General features: G+C 23.0%; 2 protein-coding genes across 2 annotated transcripts; both read left to right on the top strand.

Moving 5' to 3' along the window:
* Positions 1–3663: 3663 nt before the first annotated feature.
* On the top strand, positions 3664–10224 carry LOC105361165 (uncharacterized). Its single transcript, XM_011498273.1, has 5 exons — positions 3664–3842; positions 4607–4870; positions 6300–6625; positions 6862–7117; positions 7855–10224. Exons 2-5 carry the CDS (start codon positions 4631–4633, stop codon positions 10222–10224), a joined length of 3192 nt encoding a protein of 1063 aa, XP_011496575.1. The 5' UTR covers positions 3664–3842; positions 4607–4630.
* Positions 10225–18394: 8170 nt separating this feature from the next.
* TrpRS (Tryptophanyl-tRNA synthetase) lies at positions 18395–20039 on the top strand. The gene is made up of 3 exons (XM_011498048.1): positions 18395–18640; positions 18824–19761; positions 19832–20039. The coding sequence occupies exons 1-3, from the start codon at positions 18460–18462 to the stop codon at positions 20003–20005; spliced, it is 1293 nt and encodes a 430-aa protein (XP_011496350.1). The 5' UTR covers positions 18395–18459; the 3' UTR covers positions 20006–20039.
* The last annotated feature ends 610 nt before the right edge of the window (positions 20040–20649 follow it).

Below are 20649 nucleotides of genomic sequence, written 5' to 3'. Positions count from 1 at the left end.
TATTGTTAAGTACCATGAAAGGAATATTGAACCAGCTAACGAGAGTGAATCAATTTCTTTCTTATCTAAATTCTAAAATAACAAATTTTTAAACAGACTATTACAATAATTAGATATTTATTTATTTTTACTTTGAAATGCAAAGAGGATAGGAGGAGGGAGGGTGGAGAGAGAGAGAGAGAGAGAGAGAGAGAGAGATAGAAGTTCATGGTAGATCAAATTATAATATTATATACGTTGTTTATCGTCTCTTGCTCCTTATTATCTCGTAACCTGAAATTTCTAACTTCGACTTATTATTTTCGCTACTAATGATAAACTTCTTTGAATAATTAAGTCAGTCCTTTATTTTCAATAATATTTCAACTTATCATCACTCAATTAATTTTTATACCTCGATGCCTCTAATCCAATCGAAAATTATGCTACTCTGCATTAATTATTTGCTTTCGAATAACATAATATGTTCAGTTACTTATTTATAGCAAATGATTAAATAGTATGTTTCTTCTATTCTTTTAGTATTTGTAATAATTACAATGGGTATTATATTAATGCTGTAATATCCATTATCCATGATATGTTCGAGTAGTCTAATCTTTATCGCATTTTTGCAAATAAAAAATTCCTATGCATTTATAGAAAAAAAGAAGAAAAAATTGAAATGGCAATGATATTATTATTCAACTACTATATATTACATAGATTAACATATGCTACAACTTACAAGAAATTTTATTTCTATTGTTCAACTTCTTACTTTTTTTACATTACTTAGAAAAACTAACAATTAATTATACCAATGTTATTTAATGATTTTCAATATCAAAAATAGTAAAAAAAAATAAAAAATTATATTCACATAAATATTTATTAAATAAATGCGTCATGTATAAAATATAAAATATATTATAAAATATTTGTATTAAAATTTTAGAGCTCTTCACTGTCTCTGAATTTATAGTTTATAAGATTAATAAAATATCTCGTTTAATTAAGAAATGAAAAAATTTATGTTCCGTTAGTAAATTAATTTAAAAGAATTAAGAAAAATATTTGATAAATGAACAACGGTATTCAATTTACATTCATCAAGAGAATTGAACGAATATGTATGTATTACGAACTTAATAGATAAACGATCATGACTTTTATCACAAATACTTACACCCAGATACACAACGTCAACATGACATATTATTTGGATATAATTAGATAGAAATACAAGGAAGCGATGCTGAAATGGACTCATCATCAATCATCATAATTCACATATTAAAGAGAATAATTTATTGCATGTCTAAAGCTGTTTCAATTATTTATTATTTTTATGATGTAGACTTATTATTCTTTGATTTTGTGCTTAAGAGAACTTATTGATCTAGTATACAGAAACAGAACTAATGTTGATATTATTCAATAAATATATTGTTTAAATCATAATGTATAAGAGTCAATCAATCAATGGATATTATTAAAAAAAAAATGTATTGTTTAAATTTATGTCGGCTTTATATCTATATGGAATAAATTTATAGAATATTTATTCAGTACACCTCGTTAATTCTTTTTTCACAAATTGTCTATACGAATAATAGATCTATTTACATTGGTTTCATAAAATTTTTTGAATCATTTTTAAATTAAATTAAAAAATGTGAAATATAAATAAAAAAAATAATAACAATTGCATAATAAATTAAGGATTAAAAAAGTATTAAAAAAAGTTGTTACAAAATTAAAAATGTAAATAAAATTGAAATTAAATTAAAATTTCGTTACTTCTAAGTAATGCGGTATTTTAAAAATCCAATAGTACAATTGAACAAATAATTACAATGCTGCTGGATATATTACTATTAGTTTCTTTTTTCTTTATGAGAAGTATTACTTTTCAACATATTTTCAAATGTAAAGTAACTTTTTAAATAAATGTACACATTGTTGATTAATATAATTGAATTGAATGTATTTTTCAAGAGAATAAGGAAATATTTATTATTTTTATTTTAACGTACAAATGTTAAAGACGAATATTTAAAATTACAACAAATATCAGAGAAAGTGCATTATAAGTTATCGATTCTATTATATATCATTAGTATTATAGATATTTTTGTTTATTCTATCGCAATTTCTTTAAAAAAATTTCTTAAATACTTTGAGAAATATTTCGACACTAAATGTTACATTTAAAAAATTTGTTTATTAAAAGTGATTAATCAAATAAAATATTAAAAGACGTTTGACATTTATAAAGAATTGAAGTAAAAAAAAGAAAATCTTTTAAAAAATAATTAATAAAGAGCAAGATAAAAAAATGCATACATTTGAGTAATTAATAATTTTATATTATTAATATATTTATATTTATTATTGTAAAAATTCTATTGAAATAGACTATAAAATTGTTATGCTCTTTATTGTATTTTAATTTTCTTATTTAAAAATATTGATAAAAACTTTGGCATGATTATTTTAATTAATTTTCTTATTTGTATACTATTTATGTAAATTAAATAACGAAAAGCATCTTATTTACAAATTAAATTGACGCTAATTTATTTTTCATCATCTTATATTTAGCTGTTATTTTATACTGCATTGCCTTTTAATTAAAAAAAATAATTTACACAAACTTCTTGTATATCTCATTTTTTGTTTTGAATTACTTATATTTTGATTTACAATGATGAATAATCAAAATCAAAATATATCAACTAGTATTGAAAATATCCTTTCTGTAGTTATTAATTTCTTTATTTTCTTTATTGTATTGAATTTTTAGAAAATCTGTACAAACTCTAAATTAATATTTTCAGCGATTTCAACATTCTGTAAATTCATTTAGAGTGAAGTTACTAAACCACTATAAAAATACTATTTTTATGCACTCAATGTAAAATTCTATTAATCATTTAAGATATAATGATTATGATTATACTAATTATATAAGATTCATAAGTTTCAGGATGTGAATGAGCAACATTATGAACTGAAGATGCGCTATAATAAAAATAAGAAAAAAGAGCTTGAAACATTGTATCTAGAGGCAACCAAAAAAATATACAAACATAGAGAAGTATATGATTCCAATACTTATTGAATTTGTTATTCCAAACGATGAATTTCCATATTTATTTTACAAGTTATGATTTTTTTATACAGATGTGCATGGCATAATAACGGTGTAACAACTGAATAAGTAAGTATATTTTTAACGACTAGAAATAAATTATAAATACTAATCTTAATGTAACATAAGATCAGATATAAAACTTTTGAAATTTACCAAAATATGAATATGAGTAGTTTAAATATAGCGTATCCAAAAGCTTTTATAGAATAATAGTAAGAATAATTGTAAATTGTACGATATAAGTTAGGCTTACAATATTTTTCAATTAGATTTTCTTTTATCATAATCGAAACGATTTGTAAATTTTGTATTCGATCATCAAATAAGTTAGTAAAATTTTATATTAAAAATATACCGGAACAATCGATAATAAATTTAATAAAAGACATTTCACGATACATTTCAGAGGCGAACGACTTGGTTTTATTATCATTGATATACAATTTATATATGAATATAATGATGCGACTTGAACGTAATTTAATTGAAGTCCAATAATTTATGTAGAATGCTGTGGGGATGAATTACTGGAAGATGATGTGAATATATAAAAGAAAACTGACTTTAATATGCATCAAAGTAATCGCTAATTCTGAACATTTTCATTAGACAATTTTTTGTTAATTACAAAGAAAATTAAGAAAAGGGCAAATGTACCATTGGTCCAATGTTTCCCAGGGTGAGGTTTCAAATCCTGAAAAAGGTAATATGTTCAATATTTTCTGATCGACTATGTGGTTTAAATTTAAATCTGTGACTATTACGTATCGAACGAAGCAAAACGAACTTGCAAGTAATTAAATAATAGGTTAGCCAGTTGAAAACTTTTATTTTATTTTTACAAACATAGATTATAAAAAGCAGTTAAATAAAGAGATTTGATATTAGTATATAACAAGTATATAAACAAATATGTTCTCCCTCTAATAAATATTTTGTAAATTTTCACGTAATGATCAATTTCCTATCATTTCATCTCGTTATATTGACTTCTGAAAACTGCATATTTATTGCATATCAAAATTCGTATGTCCTGTCAAAATATTATATACATCAATTATATTTACATTTCTAATATATATATATATATATATATATATATATATATATATATATAAATAGAAACTGAGAAGCTTAACATGTAGATTAAAGTCGTTTTTCATCATACTTGAACTGACTTTAAACATTTGCAACAATTATGTGTGCTTGAACAAAAAACTTATAACAGTAAATAAAATTAAATATACATATGTAAACAAATAATATTATTAAATTTTGTACGAAAAATCACCAGCTTCTTAATCACATCCATCTTAATAATTTTACTAAGTCTTATGTTTATCACGACTGAAAGTCATGTTTAAGTTAAGCTAAATTGTTAAAAATTTAGGATATATAATAAAGAAATTTATTATGAAATTTTTAATAAAATTATTGATAAATACAATACAGAATGCCATCTTCTAGGATTAGAGGGAAGTATCGAAAATAATGTCGTCTATGTCAAGCGAGAGTTCAATGAGCACTTTACAGCCGAGCATAACGAGGGTTGTAAATTCACAAGTCGAACTGGGACTTTTACCAATTGTCCTCGCCACCCTGATTGTTTTTATTCTTTCAATTATTACTGTAGGATGTAACTCAATAATACTCGCCGCATTCTACAGATATAAGCGACTTAGGACTGCCTCTAATTGCCTCCTCGTATCTCTTGCGGTTAGTGACTTTGGGGTAAGATCTTATTTATATTTTACGTGCATTCAATATAAATGCGAATCCTTGGTCCATTTGTCAGCCAAATAGTTATTAAATATAAATGTATTGTTTAGTAAAAGATGAAGGGAAGAAGAGAGAAATTATTGGTAAATCATCAGGCATTGATTAATAAAAGTCAAAGTTTTCGCTGTTATAATAATATAAAAAATAGTGAGCTATTAAGGATAATTAAAGTGTTGAATATACGTTTATATATTTATCTGAAATTTCTTTTATAGACTATAGATTATTATATATTACAAAGTTAAAAATTAATAGTGATTCTTTTACATTTCCGTAATCACATATTATTCTAATATAAATTAATATAATTAATAATTAATTTTCCAAATTGACAATACAATGATTGAAATATATGCTGAAAATATAAATTATCAAACAAATAATTTTAATTAATTATTCACCGTTATACCTTTAATATCTATTTAATATTTAAATAAACACACTTCGATAATATTCTTCAAACCTGTCAAGTTTTAAAATGTTTTACAAAAAAGTTTTATTTATAATGCATCAAACAGAAATTGTTTTTCATAAATCAAATGTAATATTGAAATTGTATTATTTTATAAATTACAATAAATAGGTAGATGCTGTAATATAAATGAATTTTTATTTTTATAAATGCTAATAATGTTCAAGTGTAAATATATAATGTGCATTATATATAATAAACTAATGGCCGATTAACTAATTAACTATTATTTATTAATAATTTAATTTATTAAATTTTATTTCATTTTATTTTAATTTAATTTAATTTATTAAAAAATTATATAATAATTTATTATGCGTTTATGGATAATTTCAATAGTATTATAATTTTATTAAACCTTATGTACAAATTTAATCTACTTCAATAGTTCAATGTAATTAGAAAGTAAAAACAAAGTCTACTTTCAAATTGATTAATGGCGATGCTTCGATATTCGACATAAATTGCCTTATTATTCAAAAAATTAAAAACTAAAATGCAAACACATAAATTATATAAGAGCGTGTATAAATAAATTATAAATAAATAATAATTAATAGTATTATTTGTATTACATTTAATGGCTGGCCGTTTTAATATAGAAAATTAATAATTATATACTTGAATATCAACTCGAATATGAGAAAAAATTATATTAAATTATAAAAACATAAAATTATATTAAGCATAATGTAAATAAATAAGTGTTAGAAATGTAATGTCTAGAAATAAACTCTAACGCAATTGAAATTAAACTTGATTAAATCATACGATTCATCATTCGGAATGTTAATTAAATCAAGAGTTAGAACATTTAAACTCCACAGTCCCCGTCCTAATTCCCATTCATTCGATGAACAAAGCAGAGCTGCTTATCTTTTCAAGATGTTAAACAGAAGGATTCAACAGGTTGGCGTATTCATGCCATTTGGTACATACCTCGAGCTTTCGGATGTCTCGAAAAGTGAGACGGGAACACGAGCGATGGCTTCCTCGTTGAGCCTTTGCGTCGTGCCCTATTGCATCCTTATTGCTCTCTGCAGCGTGAGTGTATTGGTTACGGTGGCAATTGCCGTCGATCGATTAACCTCGCTTGCCCAGCCTCTTAGATATAAAAATATTATTACTCATAGTAGTATCGAGAAGTACATCGCGATGTTTTGGATATATGCGACGGCAGTCGGTCTTTCGCCCCTCATCTATGCCAGAATTGCCGATGTTAGTCAGGTCTACAGGTAACACTTTCCTTCATTACCATATTTATAATTTGTCCATTTATATGCTATAGTCTTATAAATTTGCCAAACACATTTTACAAATACACACGTTTCAAATGCAAATGAAACATTAAATAACGACATATAAATCATAGTTGACACGCTGAACATTGCATATTTTTTTATTAATAGCCTATCTTACTTAACCATCATATCCGATGAAAATTTACTCATAATCTCATATGTATTTCTAGCGGAAGTTGCCGCTTTAACGGCGTTATAATGCCGCCTGTGCGAATCTTTCTATTCTTGGCCGTGTGGGCTCCAAGCGCCTTTATACTACTTGGCTGCTATGTGTATGTCTATTTGGTGGCGCGAGCTCATGCGCGCGCGATCTATACGGTCGAACTGTCTTTTCGAAATCAGACGCAGACTTTGGTTTTGCCACGGTATGGCCAGACTCTTGCCGTGACCGTTGGTGCATTCTTCATATTATGGGTACCATTCCAGGTAATATATAATAATATATGTTGCATGCATAGAGGTGATCGTAATATGCATTGTTCTCAATTACGCCATTGGACTTAATAAATCCATCGAATGTTTTATTTTAATGTTTTAAGTAATCTCGGATTCCTAATTTAGATTAATTTCCTTTTTTTATTTTATTATACTTCTTTTATTTATTATACGTATTACAAATTCGTGTTCTTCAATAAAATACCTTCTCTATTAAATATTCCTTTTGTATTAAAAGCTTTAGCTTATTATTCCATTGATTCGTTGTAAACAGAAAATTATATTTTATTTTTTATTTTTTATTTTTCATAATATAAAACAATTAATAGTGTACAATGATTAATACAAACAAAGCTAATAATAAGTATTCGAATATATAATTTTATCATATATCAATGTACATTACTTACGTATAATGCAATGTATTATATTCTTATGGAATTTAATTAATTAAATCAATCACAAAATTTAAATTATATTATGCAAAAAAAAAATAAAAATACTCACTATATATTTATTTTACTAATTTGCATTTTAATAATTTGCATATTAACAATTAAATGCGTAGATATGACATTATCGTTTTTAATAATATAAACGATAGATTTTATAGATATTTAATGCCAATTGTATATATTAATTTAGTTATCTATTTATCTATTATCAAATATAAATTGCACGCATATAGACAATGTTAGATAAAAATTAGAAATTTACTTTTGTTTTAGATTTGCATGCTACTGGATATTTTTTGTGGTACAAATATCCTTTCGGACTGCACCGTTTGGTTGGGTCTGCCGATCCTTGCCCACAGCGGTACAAATCCATGGATTTATGCATTTCATCACGGTGAAATGCGCATCGCTGCGAGCAAAATTACCGAGGATATAGTGACGTTATTCGGTGTAATGCCAAGCAGATATGGTTGCTCGCCAACGAGAAGAGGATCAAATACCAATCTCGAATTGGCTGAAGTGATTAATAGTAACGCAGAACGGCGATTACCTATTGAAAATTGCTTCGCCGCCAAGCGCCAAAGTATCATATATTCAAGTAAGCGATGTCTTGAAGTATCTAGCAAAAATGCAGATATTTCGCCAGAAAGTATGAATAGGGGATCTTCGTTCAAAAGTTATAAACAATTGAATATTGTAGAAGAAGATATCCATGATCTCACAAAAATGCTAGATCCAAAGTACATCATTAACCGAAATCATGTTATCAATTCGAATCATAATATTGACAAAATTAAAAATTTTAAATATTTGTTAGATCCAACATTCAATAAGATTCGGCATCTTAGAAGACTCAATCATAAAAGATTAGCTTGTAAGAATATTGCCCGAATCCACCAGTCTCGTTTTATATCATATCAAAATTTAAAAGCAGATGGAATTTTAACAAAAAAGGCTGCGATACATTTAAATACAATGTCTGATCCAATGCTAAGTATCGATAGTCCTATTGTTAATAAAAAATCAATTAATGACGTTATTTTTAAGCATCCCCGTATGTTCGGAAAAAAATCATCGACTATTTTATCATTTTCCGATTCGAACATCAAGGATTCTGTAAAAAATTCTGATCATAATTTGAGAATCTTTTCCACGCATAAGAAATTATTCGACAACCAGAGATACTCTGTGCAGAACATAGATAAACGGTACAATGATCATGGGATCATAAGGAATATTGTACAAAATCAATATATAGAACGACACACCCGGCTTTTCTCCTGGACTCGTACACGTCAGAGAATCGCTGCAAAGTATTACGAAACATTAAGTCCTACATTAGACTTGAAACTCCAGCAAACAAGCTATACTTCTCTTCCTACTCCAGATGTAATTAAGTCTAATTCTAGATTAAGTACTAATCAAAGAACTTCTATGAGACACTTAACAATAATACCAAATAAATTGGCGAATCTGCTGTATTCCGGGGAATTAAAATCGATAAACTTAGATCCATCCATGGATTCAACGGTAAAATTACTCCCCCCTTCTAAAGATGTTGATATTTTAAAACATTCAGAGTCAATTAACTTATTTTCTGGCTCGATGATTAGCTCAAATGTACTAGAGCCTTCTCGATTCACTAATTTGCTAACCATTCCGTCAATACATTCGGAGCCGCCAAGTCCAATTGATCCTCTACCCCTTGATTCATTACAAGAAGAAGACAACAGCACTTATTCTGAAAACTTTGTTCACAGTGATAATCTAAATAATCCATTAATATCACAATTGACGCAAAAAATTTTAAAAAGTCCTACAAGGCACTCCGATCCAATTATTCCTTCCATTTTATTTAACATTGAAGATTGCAATATGAACGAATCTCATCAACAAAGTATTAATCCGAATTTTTCGACATTGGAAAAATCTGAATCAGCGAATCATTTAACATTGTCCAATTTACTCTTAAGTTGCAATAATTATGACCAGTCTCAAGGGAATAGCAGGCATGTTAATCCAATATTTTCAGAACACAAACCCACTAGATTCAATTCTAAAGAACCTTCGAATTCTAAATGGTCTGAGTCTTCCAGAAGTCAAGAAATGCTATCTAATGTTATAGAACATTCGCAATTTCCATCATCTTATTCTGTAAATAATTTGCAAATTTGCAATAATATCAGTGAACTCAATGATATAACCTGCTTGGATCCCTTTGTTTACTCTGATGCACTAAGCTCATCTTTTCATGAATCTTTTTTCAGCGCTCCTTCATTACCAGAGTCAGAAGATATATTTACATCCTTTGAGACAGATGAACTTCCGTCAGAAACAATTTTACCAATAACACGGAGTTCTACATCCAATATAAATATGGTAAAATCCCCAGTAAATTTATATCATGACCCACAGCTAGATATGCAAAGTAAATCGACCGAGTCAATATTCCGATACAAAAACCAAAGTGAGAGATTATGTTCAATACTTAAATTAGATGGAAACACATACCAAAATAGATCAAAAATAAAATCTGTAACATATAAGAATTCAAAATTAACGCCAGTAAATACGTCTAGCTCTCTAGATATTACTGTTGTATCTGACATACCGAGTGAAAGTAGCCTAAGTGTGAAAGTTTAATTTCATTATTTTCATATATTGCATTTTAAATATTACTGTCTCCGTCATCGAACTTGATAAAATGTATTTTGTTATAAATTATAAAATTAAAAATCATGTAGATATCTGTAACTATGCCAAATAATTTTTTTACTCAATACTATAAATATAATGATAAACAAATCATTTGAATGAAAATAATCTTATAAATTATGAGCATCAACTTTTCAATATTTCTCAATTAATTTTTTTACTTTAATATTATATGGTGTTAATATGATAAGAATTATATCTAAATCTAATGGAGTAACTTTAATATCCATAAATTATCCTAAAAGTTATGAAGTAATAAATAATGATCTAACATTTTATAATTTAAATAATAATAAAAAAATTATAAAATGAATTAATAAGAAAAAATTAATATACTTCAAGTAAGGATGTATTACAAATTTTATGCTTATCAGAAATAAGTCATGAGAATTACGAAACAACCAGATAATTAATCTGCTGTTTATGCAATTACAATAAATTTATGCAGAAAAATCAAAATTTCTCAAAATAATTTTATTAAGATTTATATACATATTGTAATAAATTGAGAAAATGAAATATATTTTTTTCACCATTGCAGAATTATTCAAAGGTTTTCAAAGACATATTTTTGTAAAGATTTATTAAAGAGTTATAAGTAAGTAATAGCTGAAAAGAAATTAAAATTAAACAATCTGTTTAACATCATGAAGTTTATTTATTTTATTGACGTAATAAAAATATGTACTAAATCGTTTATTATAAAACTACGTTTCTAATAAATACATTTAATATATATATAAATAGCCTATAACATAATTAATCGGAACAGTGCTAATCATAGCATTTTTTAATATCAGCGACTAACTTTATTTAAAATTGTTATTAATATTCTATACTAAATCTTATCATATAGTTTTTAATTGCTATTGTCTAAATTCAATTTTTCAATTATATTTCAACTCGAACTCAATTAAAAATGTAACATCTATCAAACTACATACAAACATACATACATATATATATATATGTATATATATATATATATATATATATATATATATATATATATTATGCACATGCCTATATGTATGTAGATTTTTATATATCAGAAAAAATTATGTTTACATATTAATCTGAATTTTTATGTAATTATCATCTCAACAATTTTTTTTCACATTCCGTAGATATATATTTTGCTTAAAATAGATTCAGTACTTCTACCCAAGTATACATAGCGTCAGTAAGATAGTAAAATACTAAAATGTAGAAAATATTGAAATTATTTTCAAAACATAATCAAATCATAACTGTGTTATACTTGTCTATTATTATTATTCCTTTATTCGGTCATTATACAGTTATAGCAATTTTTTAAAATTTATTATAAATTATGAGATATAAGACAAATAATAGTATATTATTAATAAATTATAATCAATTATATTATCAAATAATTTAAAAAAGAATAAATATTAAAAAATAATTATATTGAATAATTAAAAAGTCTGAATTATTAATTTATTAGAATGATTAATTAAAACCGTATATATATTAAATTGTTTATTAACAATTTTTTTTAATGTTAATTTAAATTAAATTAAAATGAATCTTTCTATATCAATAAATTAATTAAAAAATTATTAGAAATAAATATTTTCATAAAATATATAAATAGAATTGAAAATGCCGTTTGATGAGCATTTCAATTAAAAATCTCAAAAATATACTTACTATAACTGACAAATTAAATTAACATTGACTTACGACAAACAGCAAAGTCACAAAATGTAAATTATTTATTAAAAATATAAAATTATCATACAATGTTGCTTTAGTAATTATAAATTTTATTATATATATATTGAATAGAACTATAAATCGATTAAATTCACTGAAATTTCTCCATACAATACATTGAACGAAAAAATTTCATCATTTGTAAATTTTTATCAACAAGAAATTTCAGAGATTTTATTGTTTTATATTTTATTTATATCATATTGTATTTAATTATTTATATACTATTAAATAATATAATTTTTTTAAATAAAATGGAATTTTTACTTTAAAAACTATAATATTAATTTTATATTATATTAGTATAGTTATTTATACGTAAACCAAAATTTTTATTGTTAAATATAATTCATACTAATAATTAATATAATAATATCTAAATAAATATTCATACATAATGTAATATAATATGCTGTAATATGAAAATAATAAATACGAAATATATTAATGAATAAATATTAATTATACTGTGCTAATATATTGATAACTTTCGTATTCATAATATTTGCATTTAAATTTATGTATATATTGTTTATTTTGTAATATATTTATATAATTATAATTAAAATTTGTATGTATGGATAATTATGTTGAGCGTATATAATAGATATTCTTTTTTGACAACAATTAAATAAACATTGGAAACTCTAAAAATAAATGAAACTACAATAATTTATAAAATTTTAAAAATTAAGTAAATTTTATAAAAAAAAGGCCATTGTACTTAAGAATTGTTTTAATTATTGATTTATTTTGTCAATCGTTAAACTTATTTAAATCAAAATTATATGAGCTATTTCCATAATTCTTTGTAAAAATCAATTATACTTCTACAATTTTGCACAAATATTTAATTAAATTATAAGGGAAAAATATTGCAAAATACACGAGTGAATTAAATATAAGAATATATGAAATATAAGACATAATACTATTAACAAATAATTAGAGTATTCTTTATAAATTCTTATAACAAATTTAACCAATAGATTACAAATCACCTAATTTTAATATGTATATATATATATATATATATATATATATATATATATATATATATAAAATATTAACTAAAGTTAATTAAACGAAAGCGAATTCTAGAGCAGAAATATATAAAGTTTTCTAAAAAAATATTTTATTCATTATTCACATTTTTCGTTTTTTAACTTTATTTTTATTAGATATATATAGAAGTGATCACGAAGTATTAATATGTGTATTACAAATATAAAAATCAATTATATTTGTCGATATTTGTCAAGTCAATATTTTTTTATTTGTATTTATTATACTTGAAATATAAAATTTATTTAAACTATCACATAACATGTATTTATAAAGCAGTACTACAATAAATAATTAAGAATATATTTATTGTAGTTTTATATTACGTTTTATATCATAATTGTATTGAAAATATATTAAGAAATAAATATTTAAAAATCTTTTATATAAGTATAGTATTCCATAGTTTATTTTCGTATTAATTTATGTATTGTTAAATTTTTTTAGAAAAATATATTGAATCGAGAGAAATATTTTAGTAATTTATTACTAAGAAAACAATTTATTTGAATAAACAATATTTTTTGTATAGGTATAATGGATTAAGGTGTAAAATATTTTTTGTTTATAATGAAAGCATGATTTCACATTTATTTTCGTTACTATATTCATATGTTTTAAAATGTTTAAAAAATATTATTACTTATATTATATTAATTATATTTATTATCTAATAATAATTAAAAGAAAATTAAAATATATATATATATATGTTGAAAACACACCTTAAAAATTGAATAAAATGTCCTATATGTTTTGAGAAATATAAAAAAGCTTCTAAGCTGAATCTACATGTAATTTTTTAAGTTCAATTAAAATTTGAAATTTAATAAAAATGTTATGCTAGTAAAAATTAATACCTAAATATTTCTAAGTATGTATCTTCAATAAAAATTTTAATTAAATAATCCAATGAATTTAAATAAATAAAGGGCATTGTTTGGAATCATATAATAAATGAAATTTACAAATTATTTTTAAAACGGATTAATATTGAGTTAAGTAAGTATTATATATACGATTATTCATTTGGAAGAAAAATATAAAACTTGTTGAATGCGACCAGAATATAAATAAAATATTAATTATATGTTAACGATAATTAAACTGTGATAACAAATTATTTAAATACTGAAATTAACGAGTTTATATGTAATAAATATTTTTTAAATCAACGAAATCAATTTTAAAAAATTGTATATTTGATTTCAAATGATTTTCATATTATATTATATTTTTTCTATCATTATACATTTTATATTAAAATTTTAAAATAAAATAAAAAAAAAAAAAAAAATTATCGAGCTGAACGCCTACTATAAAACAACGAATAACTAATTTTTTCAAACTTTTGAGGTACAAAATTTTTATTCCTAAAATACGAATTCTATATTTTAAATAACTTAGTTCATTATTTATAAAAAGTTAAGTTAAAATCCTGACATATATTAGGAAGAAAATTCAATTAAATATTGAAATAAGAGAAGAGTAATCGAAATTAAATTGTAAAATATTTGATTAACACTGTACTATTGAAAGTCTCAAAATATGTTTCTATCAAAAATAAAAGCAACTTTTGGAAATGTGAGAAAATTCGGTTAGTCTAAGATCGTTTACGAAAACTCTATGTTTGTGCATTTATATTGAAATTTAATTATAGACGCAATACATTAGAAATCATGGACTCTGATAAAAAAATCAATGACTATTATTTCTATCTTTTATCACCAAGAAATATAGTTGCTCTTTTTTCCAAATAAAAAATGTTAATTAAATATATTATTATAATAAAGCAAATAATAATTTGAAATTAATTATCGATAATTAGCATCAATTATAAGAGGACAATTAAATTTTTAATGCATTTATATACTTAAATAATTATATATTTAAATTGTACGAATCTAAAAATATCTGATGAATAAAAGAATGAAAATACATATTTTTCTAAATACATAATATGTTACAAACAATAGACGCTAGTAAAACTTCCTGTATTCAATATATTAAGATTCAAAAACTTCAAAAATATTTTCATAAATGTATAATATGTAACAATATGTGCTACTAAAACTTCTTGTATTCGATATACGAAGATTTAAACACATAAAAAGTAATGTAAAGACTACTTAACAATTTATTAATTTTAAAATATAAATGAAACTATGACGTACTATACTTATACTATATTAATACTTAGCGTTGATATGTTTAAACTTAATCTTTGAAAACTAATGATAGGATTTCCTTTTTACATATGAGAAATGATAAATTACTGAACAATATGTAGTCGTATATAATTGGCGCTTCAAATTTAATCAAATATGCAGCTAATTAATTCATCATTAATCTAAATATACATTATTTAAGAATAATATAATAATTATATTTTTCAAAAATAGATTCATTTATTATATAATATAAAAATGATATTTAATTTATTTATATTTATTTCTATCCATCATTTATCAATTATTTATAAAAACATCTCGGAGTGCAGTTAAATTTCTTATTTATATTAATACAATAATATTCTTTTATAAGTATTTATATGGGACACCAAAATTTATATATTGATTTATTGCATATAATTTACATAATATTTAAATTTCAAAATTATGTAAAAAATTAATAGTTAACTAAAACTTCTTTAATTAAGCTTATATAATATGAGATTTTATGATTGTTTAACGATGATAAAGTTTTCTTTATTAAATATAATAATTTTACTGTTTCATGTAATGAGTATAATATATTTCTTTCATATAATGATTAATTAAGTTTATAATAAATTTAGGCAAATCAATTATCTATTCAAATTAAGTTTTAATAATTTGAAAGTTTTTTTTTTTACGAATAAAATAAAAGTAATTATATTACTATCAATAAAAAATGTAACCCGAATATAAATTTTTATTAATTCTATGTACATATATGTATATTATAGTCAATACAATATGAAATAAAATTATTGCTGATATATTTACGAAATATAAGAAAGTGATATATTTATGATTATAAGAATGTGTATATATTTATGAATATGAGAAAATGATATAATTATGATTAATATATTGACGAAATATAAGAAAGTTATAAAGTGTATTTTAAAATACATAACAAATATAGCGAACTTGTAAGAGTCTCAAAAATGACGATAAAAGTATATTCAGTTAAATTAAAAATGCTGTTTGTTTTAATGGTTACTTGTGTATTTAATGAGCGTTGCATAGTTTATAATATTATACAAAATTATGTAAAAATGTTATATTACAGTATTTCATAAATTGTTTTATAAGTTTTATGCCTTATGACTGATGAGAAGAAATCTAAGGTCATAATAGGAAAAATTAACGTATATATAACCAAACAAAATACTGTTAAAATGAATAGAAAGTATCTTAAAATAATAAGGAAATTGTATAAATAGTGGACAATCTTTTTGTCTCTCTTTCATACATACCCATATCCAATACAGCTTTATTCATAAAATTAAATATATTTACTTTATATAATTAATTTCAGTTGAATAATGTTTTGAAATTTCTATTCGTATATAATTGCATTACTAAATAAATTAAATTATAATAATAAATAATAAAATTCTAACAAATGTACTCTTTTAATAAATTTATTTAAATTTACAATCATATTAATGCATTTACTATTATAATGTACATAGCTAATTATTCTTATAGGTTTAATTAAATTTTATATTATTAAATATTCATTAATAATAACCCAAATTTCTCTTTTTTAACAACTTGTCGTCATAGCACTTGCAATGTCTTAGAAATTTTCTATAATTACTGTCTAATTCTGTTAATTAATATTTCACATACTCTTGAAGGACAATCAACAGAAAGTTCATTTTCGTGAGACATATTTATTCATTGTTTAACTACTAAAGTAAATCTTTGTTTAAAATATATTTCTTACCTGTATATTAAACTACATATTATCGACATTTAAAGTTCATTGATTACAAAATGAATATCGATAAATGAATGAAATATTACTTTTTATACGTAATCAATATTTAAATTAATCGTTGATTTATATAATTGATTTTAAACTAAATATTAAATCAAGCTTTATGTTATTAAATTTAAACACGTTTCTCTTATCTATTTAATAATATGAATCAATTTTATTTTTATTTAAAAAATAAATAATAAGAAAAATATAATGTATAATGTAATCATTATGGAGATAATAGAAACACTAAAAATATTATACAACTAAATAACGAAATAAGTACTAACAAAATGAATTGTTTATGTTATTGCCAAATACAATTGATTTAACTTTCTCGATCAATAGTGTTACAACTATGTATTTGAATATTTCATTTATAACAATAATCATTCTTTTTTCAAAATTCAACCGATGATAAATTTTTCTCACGATCATGTATATATGTACCCTACAATTATTTATATCAGATTTAATTATAAATTTTAATAATTTTACATTTTGAATTTATATATATGTGTGTGTGTGTGTGTGTGTGTTTATATATATATATATATATATATATATATATATAGTATTTAAACGATACAAATAAAAAAATATTTAATAAAAATTAAGCAAAAATTGGTAATCGTTTCATTTATTTAATAATTTGTTGTATGTGTGGTGTAGACTTAGAAAGTCATACTTGTTAACACATTTTCATGATTATTTTAAATACATGTTTCTATTTTTTCGTAAAACCGATCTTGGAATTTCATAAATTTTCTGAATAACGCTTACGTTATATTTTAAAATAGATTTCAAAAATATTAATACGTTTAAAGTAAATTATGCTGATTTGATATTGTTGTTCTAATGTTTGTTTTTAAATTTTACTGGCTTTTAGTATTTATTTTTGTACATGTGCAGTGCGCTAAAAATTGTTAAGCATTATATAATAAATAATTAACTTTAAAAGAATTATAAGAAAAATGCAATTAGAATAAAAGAAGTTTGTCATTTTTTAGATTTAAATCTTTATTCACTTTATATTTCATATTATATATTTATCTAGATTTCACTTTTATATATTACTATTACTAAATTAAATTCATTTTATTATTTTTATTATAAAAAGTCAAGAGAATATAATTAAGAATATATTTAAGAAATAGTATTTCTAAGAGTACAATTGAAAATATAGCAGATAAATTTGACAAAATATGACATTAATGACTACCGGCAAGAAGAATAAAATGTGGCATTTACTTTGTTCATTTACGACTGGTCCTTGTAGATGTCGTTATTGGAATAATGACATAACCTAAGAAATTAATATAAAATACGAGTTGCGTGCTTATGTGCATGTAATATATGAATTAATAACGTTAAAGATTAAGTATGGCTGATAATTCAGAAAATAATTTGTCTGACTGTAGAAAAACATTTCAAGATATCGGTATCGAAGAAAAACATATTGAAAGTTCTGTGTTGAATGGTGTGATTAAAAACGATGATATAGTAACACCTTGGAATGTTGAAACTCAAAACGATGTCGGAATTGATTATGAAAAATTAATAAGTAATAATTATGTACATGTATATTGGCAATATTTTTTCATTAAATTTTTTCATTCAAGATAAATTTATCGTATTATTTTATAATGGATTGTTTTATAATATGAAGATTATAAATCACAAATAGCTTAAACATCTTGTTAGTTATTAGTTAAATTTGAAAGTAATATAATGATTTTTGTTATAGAACGATTTGGAAGCTCAACGATAGATGATGATTTACTTATTAGGTTTGAAAAAGTTACTGGACACAAACCTCATTATTTTCTTCGTAGAGGAATATTTTTTTCACACAGAGACATGCATCTGATATTAAATTTGTTTGAACAAGGCAAATCATTTTATCTCTATACTGGAAGAGGACCCAGTTCTAATTCAATGCACCTAGGGCATCTTGTACCATTTATGTTTTGCAAATGGTTACAAGAGATATTTAACGTTCCGCTAGTAATTCAATTAACGGATGATGAGAAAGCTATTTGGAAAAATTTGAAAATTGAAGATGCTATAAGGTTGGCTTATGAAAACGCCAAAGATATTATTGCATGTGGCTTTAAATTAGAAAATACATTCATTTTCTCAAATTTAGAACATATTGGAAATAACTCTGCATTTTATCAAAATATGATAAGAATACAAAAATGTATAACATTTAATCAAATAAAAGGGATTTTTGGATTTGGGGACAGTGACCCTATTGCAAAAATTAGTTTTCCTCCGACACAAGCTGCACCTGCTTTTTCCAGTACTTTTCCTTTTATTTTTAAGAACACAAAAGTTCCATGTCTTATCCCATGTGCTATAGATCAAGATCCGTATTTCAGAATGACAAGAGATGTAGCACCCAAAATCAATCATCCGAAACCTGCATTATTACATTCTATATTTTTTCCCGCGTTACAAGGTTCCAAATCAAAAATGTCTGCTAGTGATAATAATACCGCTATATTTCTGAATGATAGTCCAAAACAGATTAAAAATAAAATTAATAAACATGCATTTTCTGGTGGGCAAGCAACTATTGAAGAGCATAGACGATTAGGAGGAAACTGTGATATTGATATATCTTTTCAATGGCTAAGATTCTTTTTAGAAGATGATGAGAAATTAGAACAATTAAGAAGAGTATGTTGCATTTTAATGACATTCTATCATTTATTAATAATTTCTAATGAACTATAATTTCTATTTTAAGGGCTACTCTAATGGTGAAATTCTAACAGGTGAACTAAAAAAAGAATTAATAGATGTATTACAAAAAATAACTGTCTTACATCAAGAAGCTAGAAGTAAAATTACAGATAATGTAGTTAAAGAGTATATGATGCCTCGAGATCTTGGATTTACATTAAATCATAAATTATCATAAATTTTTATTTATATACTTTGTATACTACAGAAATCCCAGTTTTAATTTTATTTTTCAATGTTTTATGTAATTTAAATTTATTTATATGAAATATTTTATACATGTATTAGAGAAAATCATAATCATTTTAACAAATTTTTAATTGATGTAATTTTAAGTAAACAATCTAATTGAGGTTTATGTATCATTACTAATTGTACAAATTATATTCATACTTGATAAGTGAATATATGTATATATAGATTCAAAATTTGAAAAAAAATTCGTATTGATCCTGTAACTATTTTGTAAAAAAATACGAAAACACTTTTATAATTTATTATTAGATATATAAATAAATTTATGTAATAAAAGTTAATAAATTATGATTAATTAAATTTTTAAATATATTTATACTTTTAACTTTCGTTATTAAAATCTTAAAAGAATAAGGAAGAAGTCTAATACATGACAAAAAATTTAGACCAGCAGATATATTCGAAGCCACATTATTTGTTACAACTAAGAGAAAATAATTATATATATTTGATAAATTCAACAATGAGTAACAAAGTATATATTGCATTTCATTATTCAAGTTTTTTATTGAATTATAGTATATCTAGTTTGAAATTTAATTTAGGTAATATAATAATAAAAATAAT

Source organism: Ceratosolen solmsi, unplaced genomic scaffold, assembly GCF_000503995.2.
Source record: "Ceratosolen solmsi marchali unplaced genomic scaffold, CerSol_1.0 scaffold14, whole genome shotgun sequence".
Classification (NCBI taxonomy): Eukaryota; Metazoa; Arthropoda; class Insecta; order Hymenoptera; family Agaonidae; genus Ceratosolen; species Ceratosolen solmsi.
This window is presented reverse-complemented; position numbering and strand designations above follow the sequence as displayed.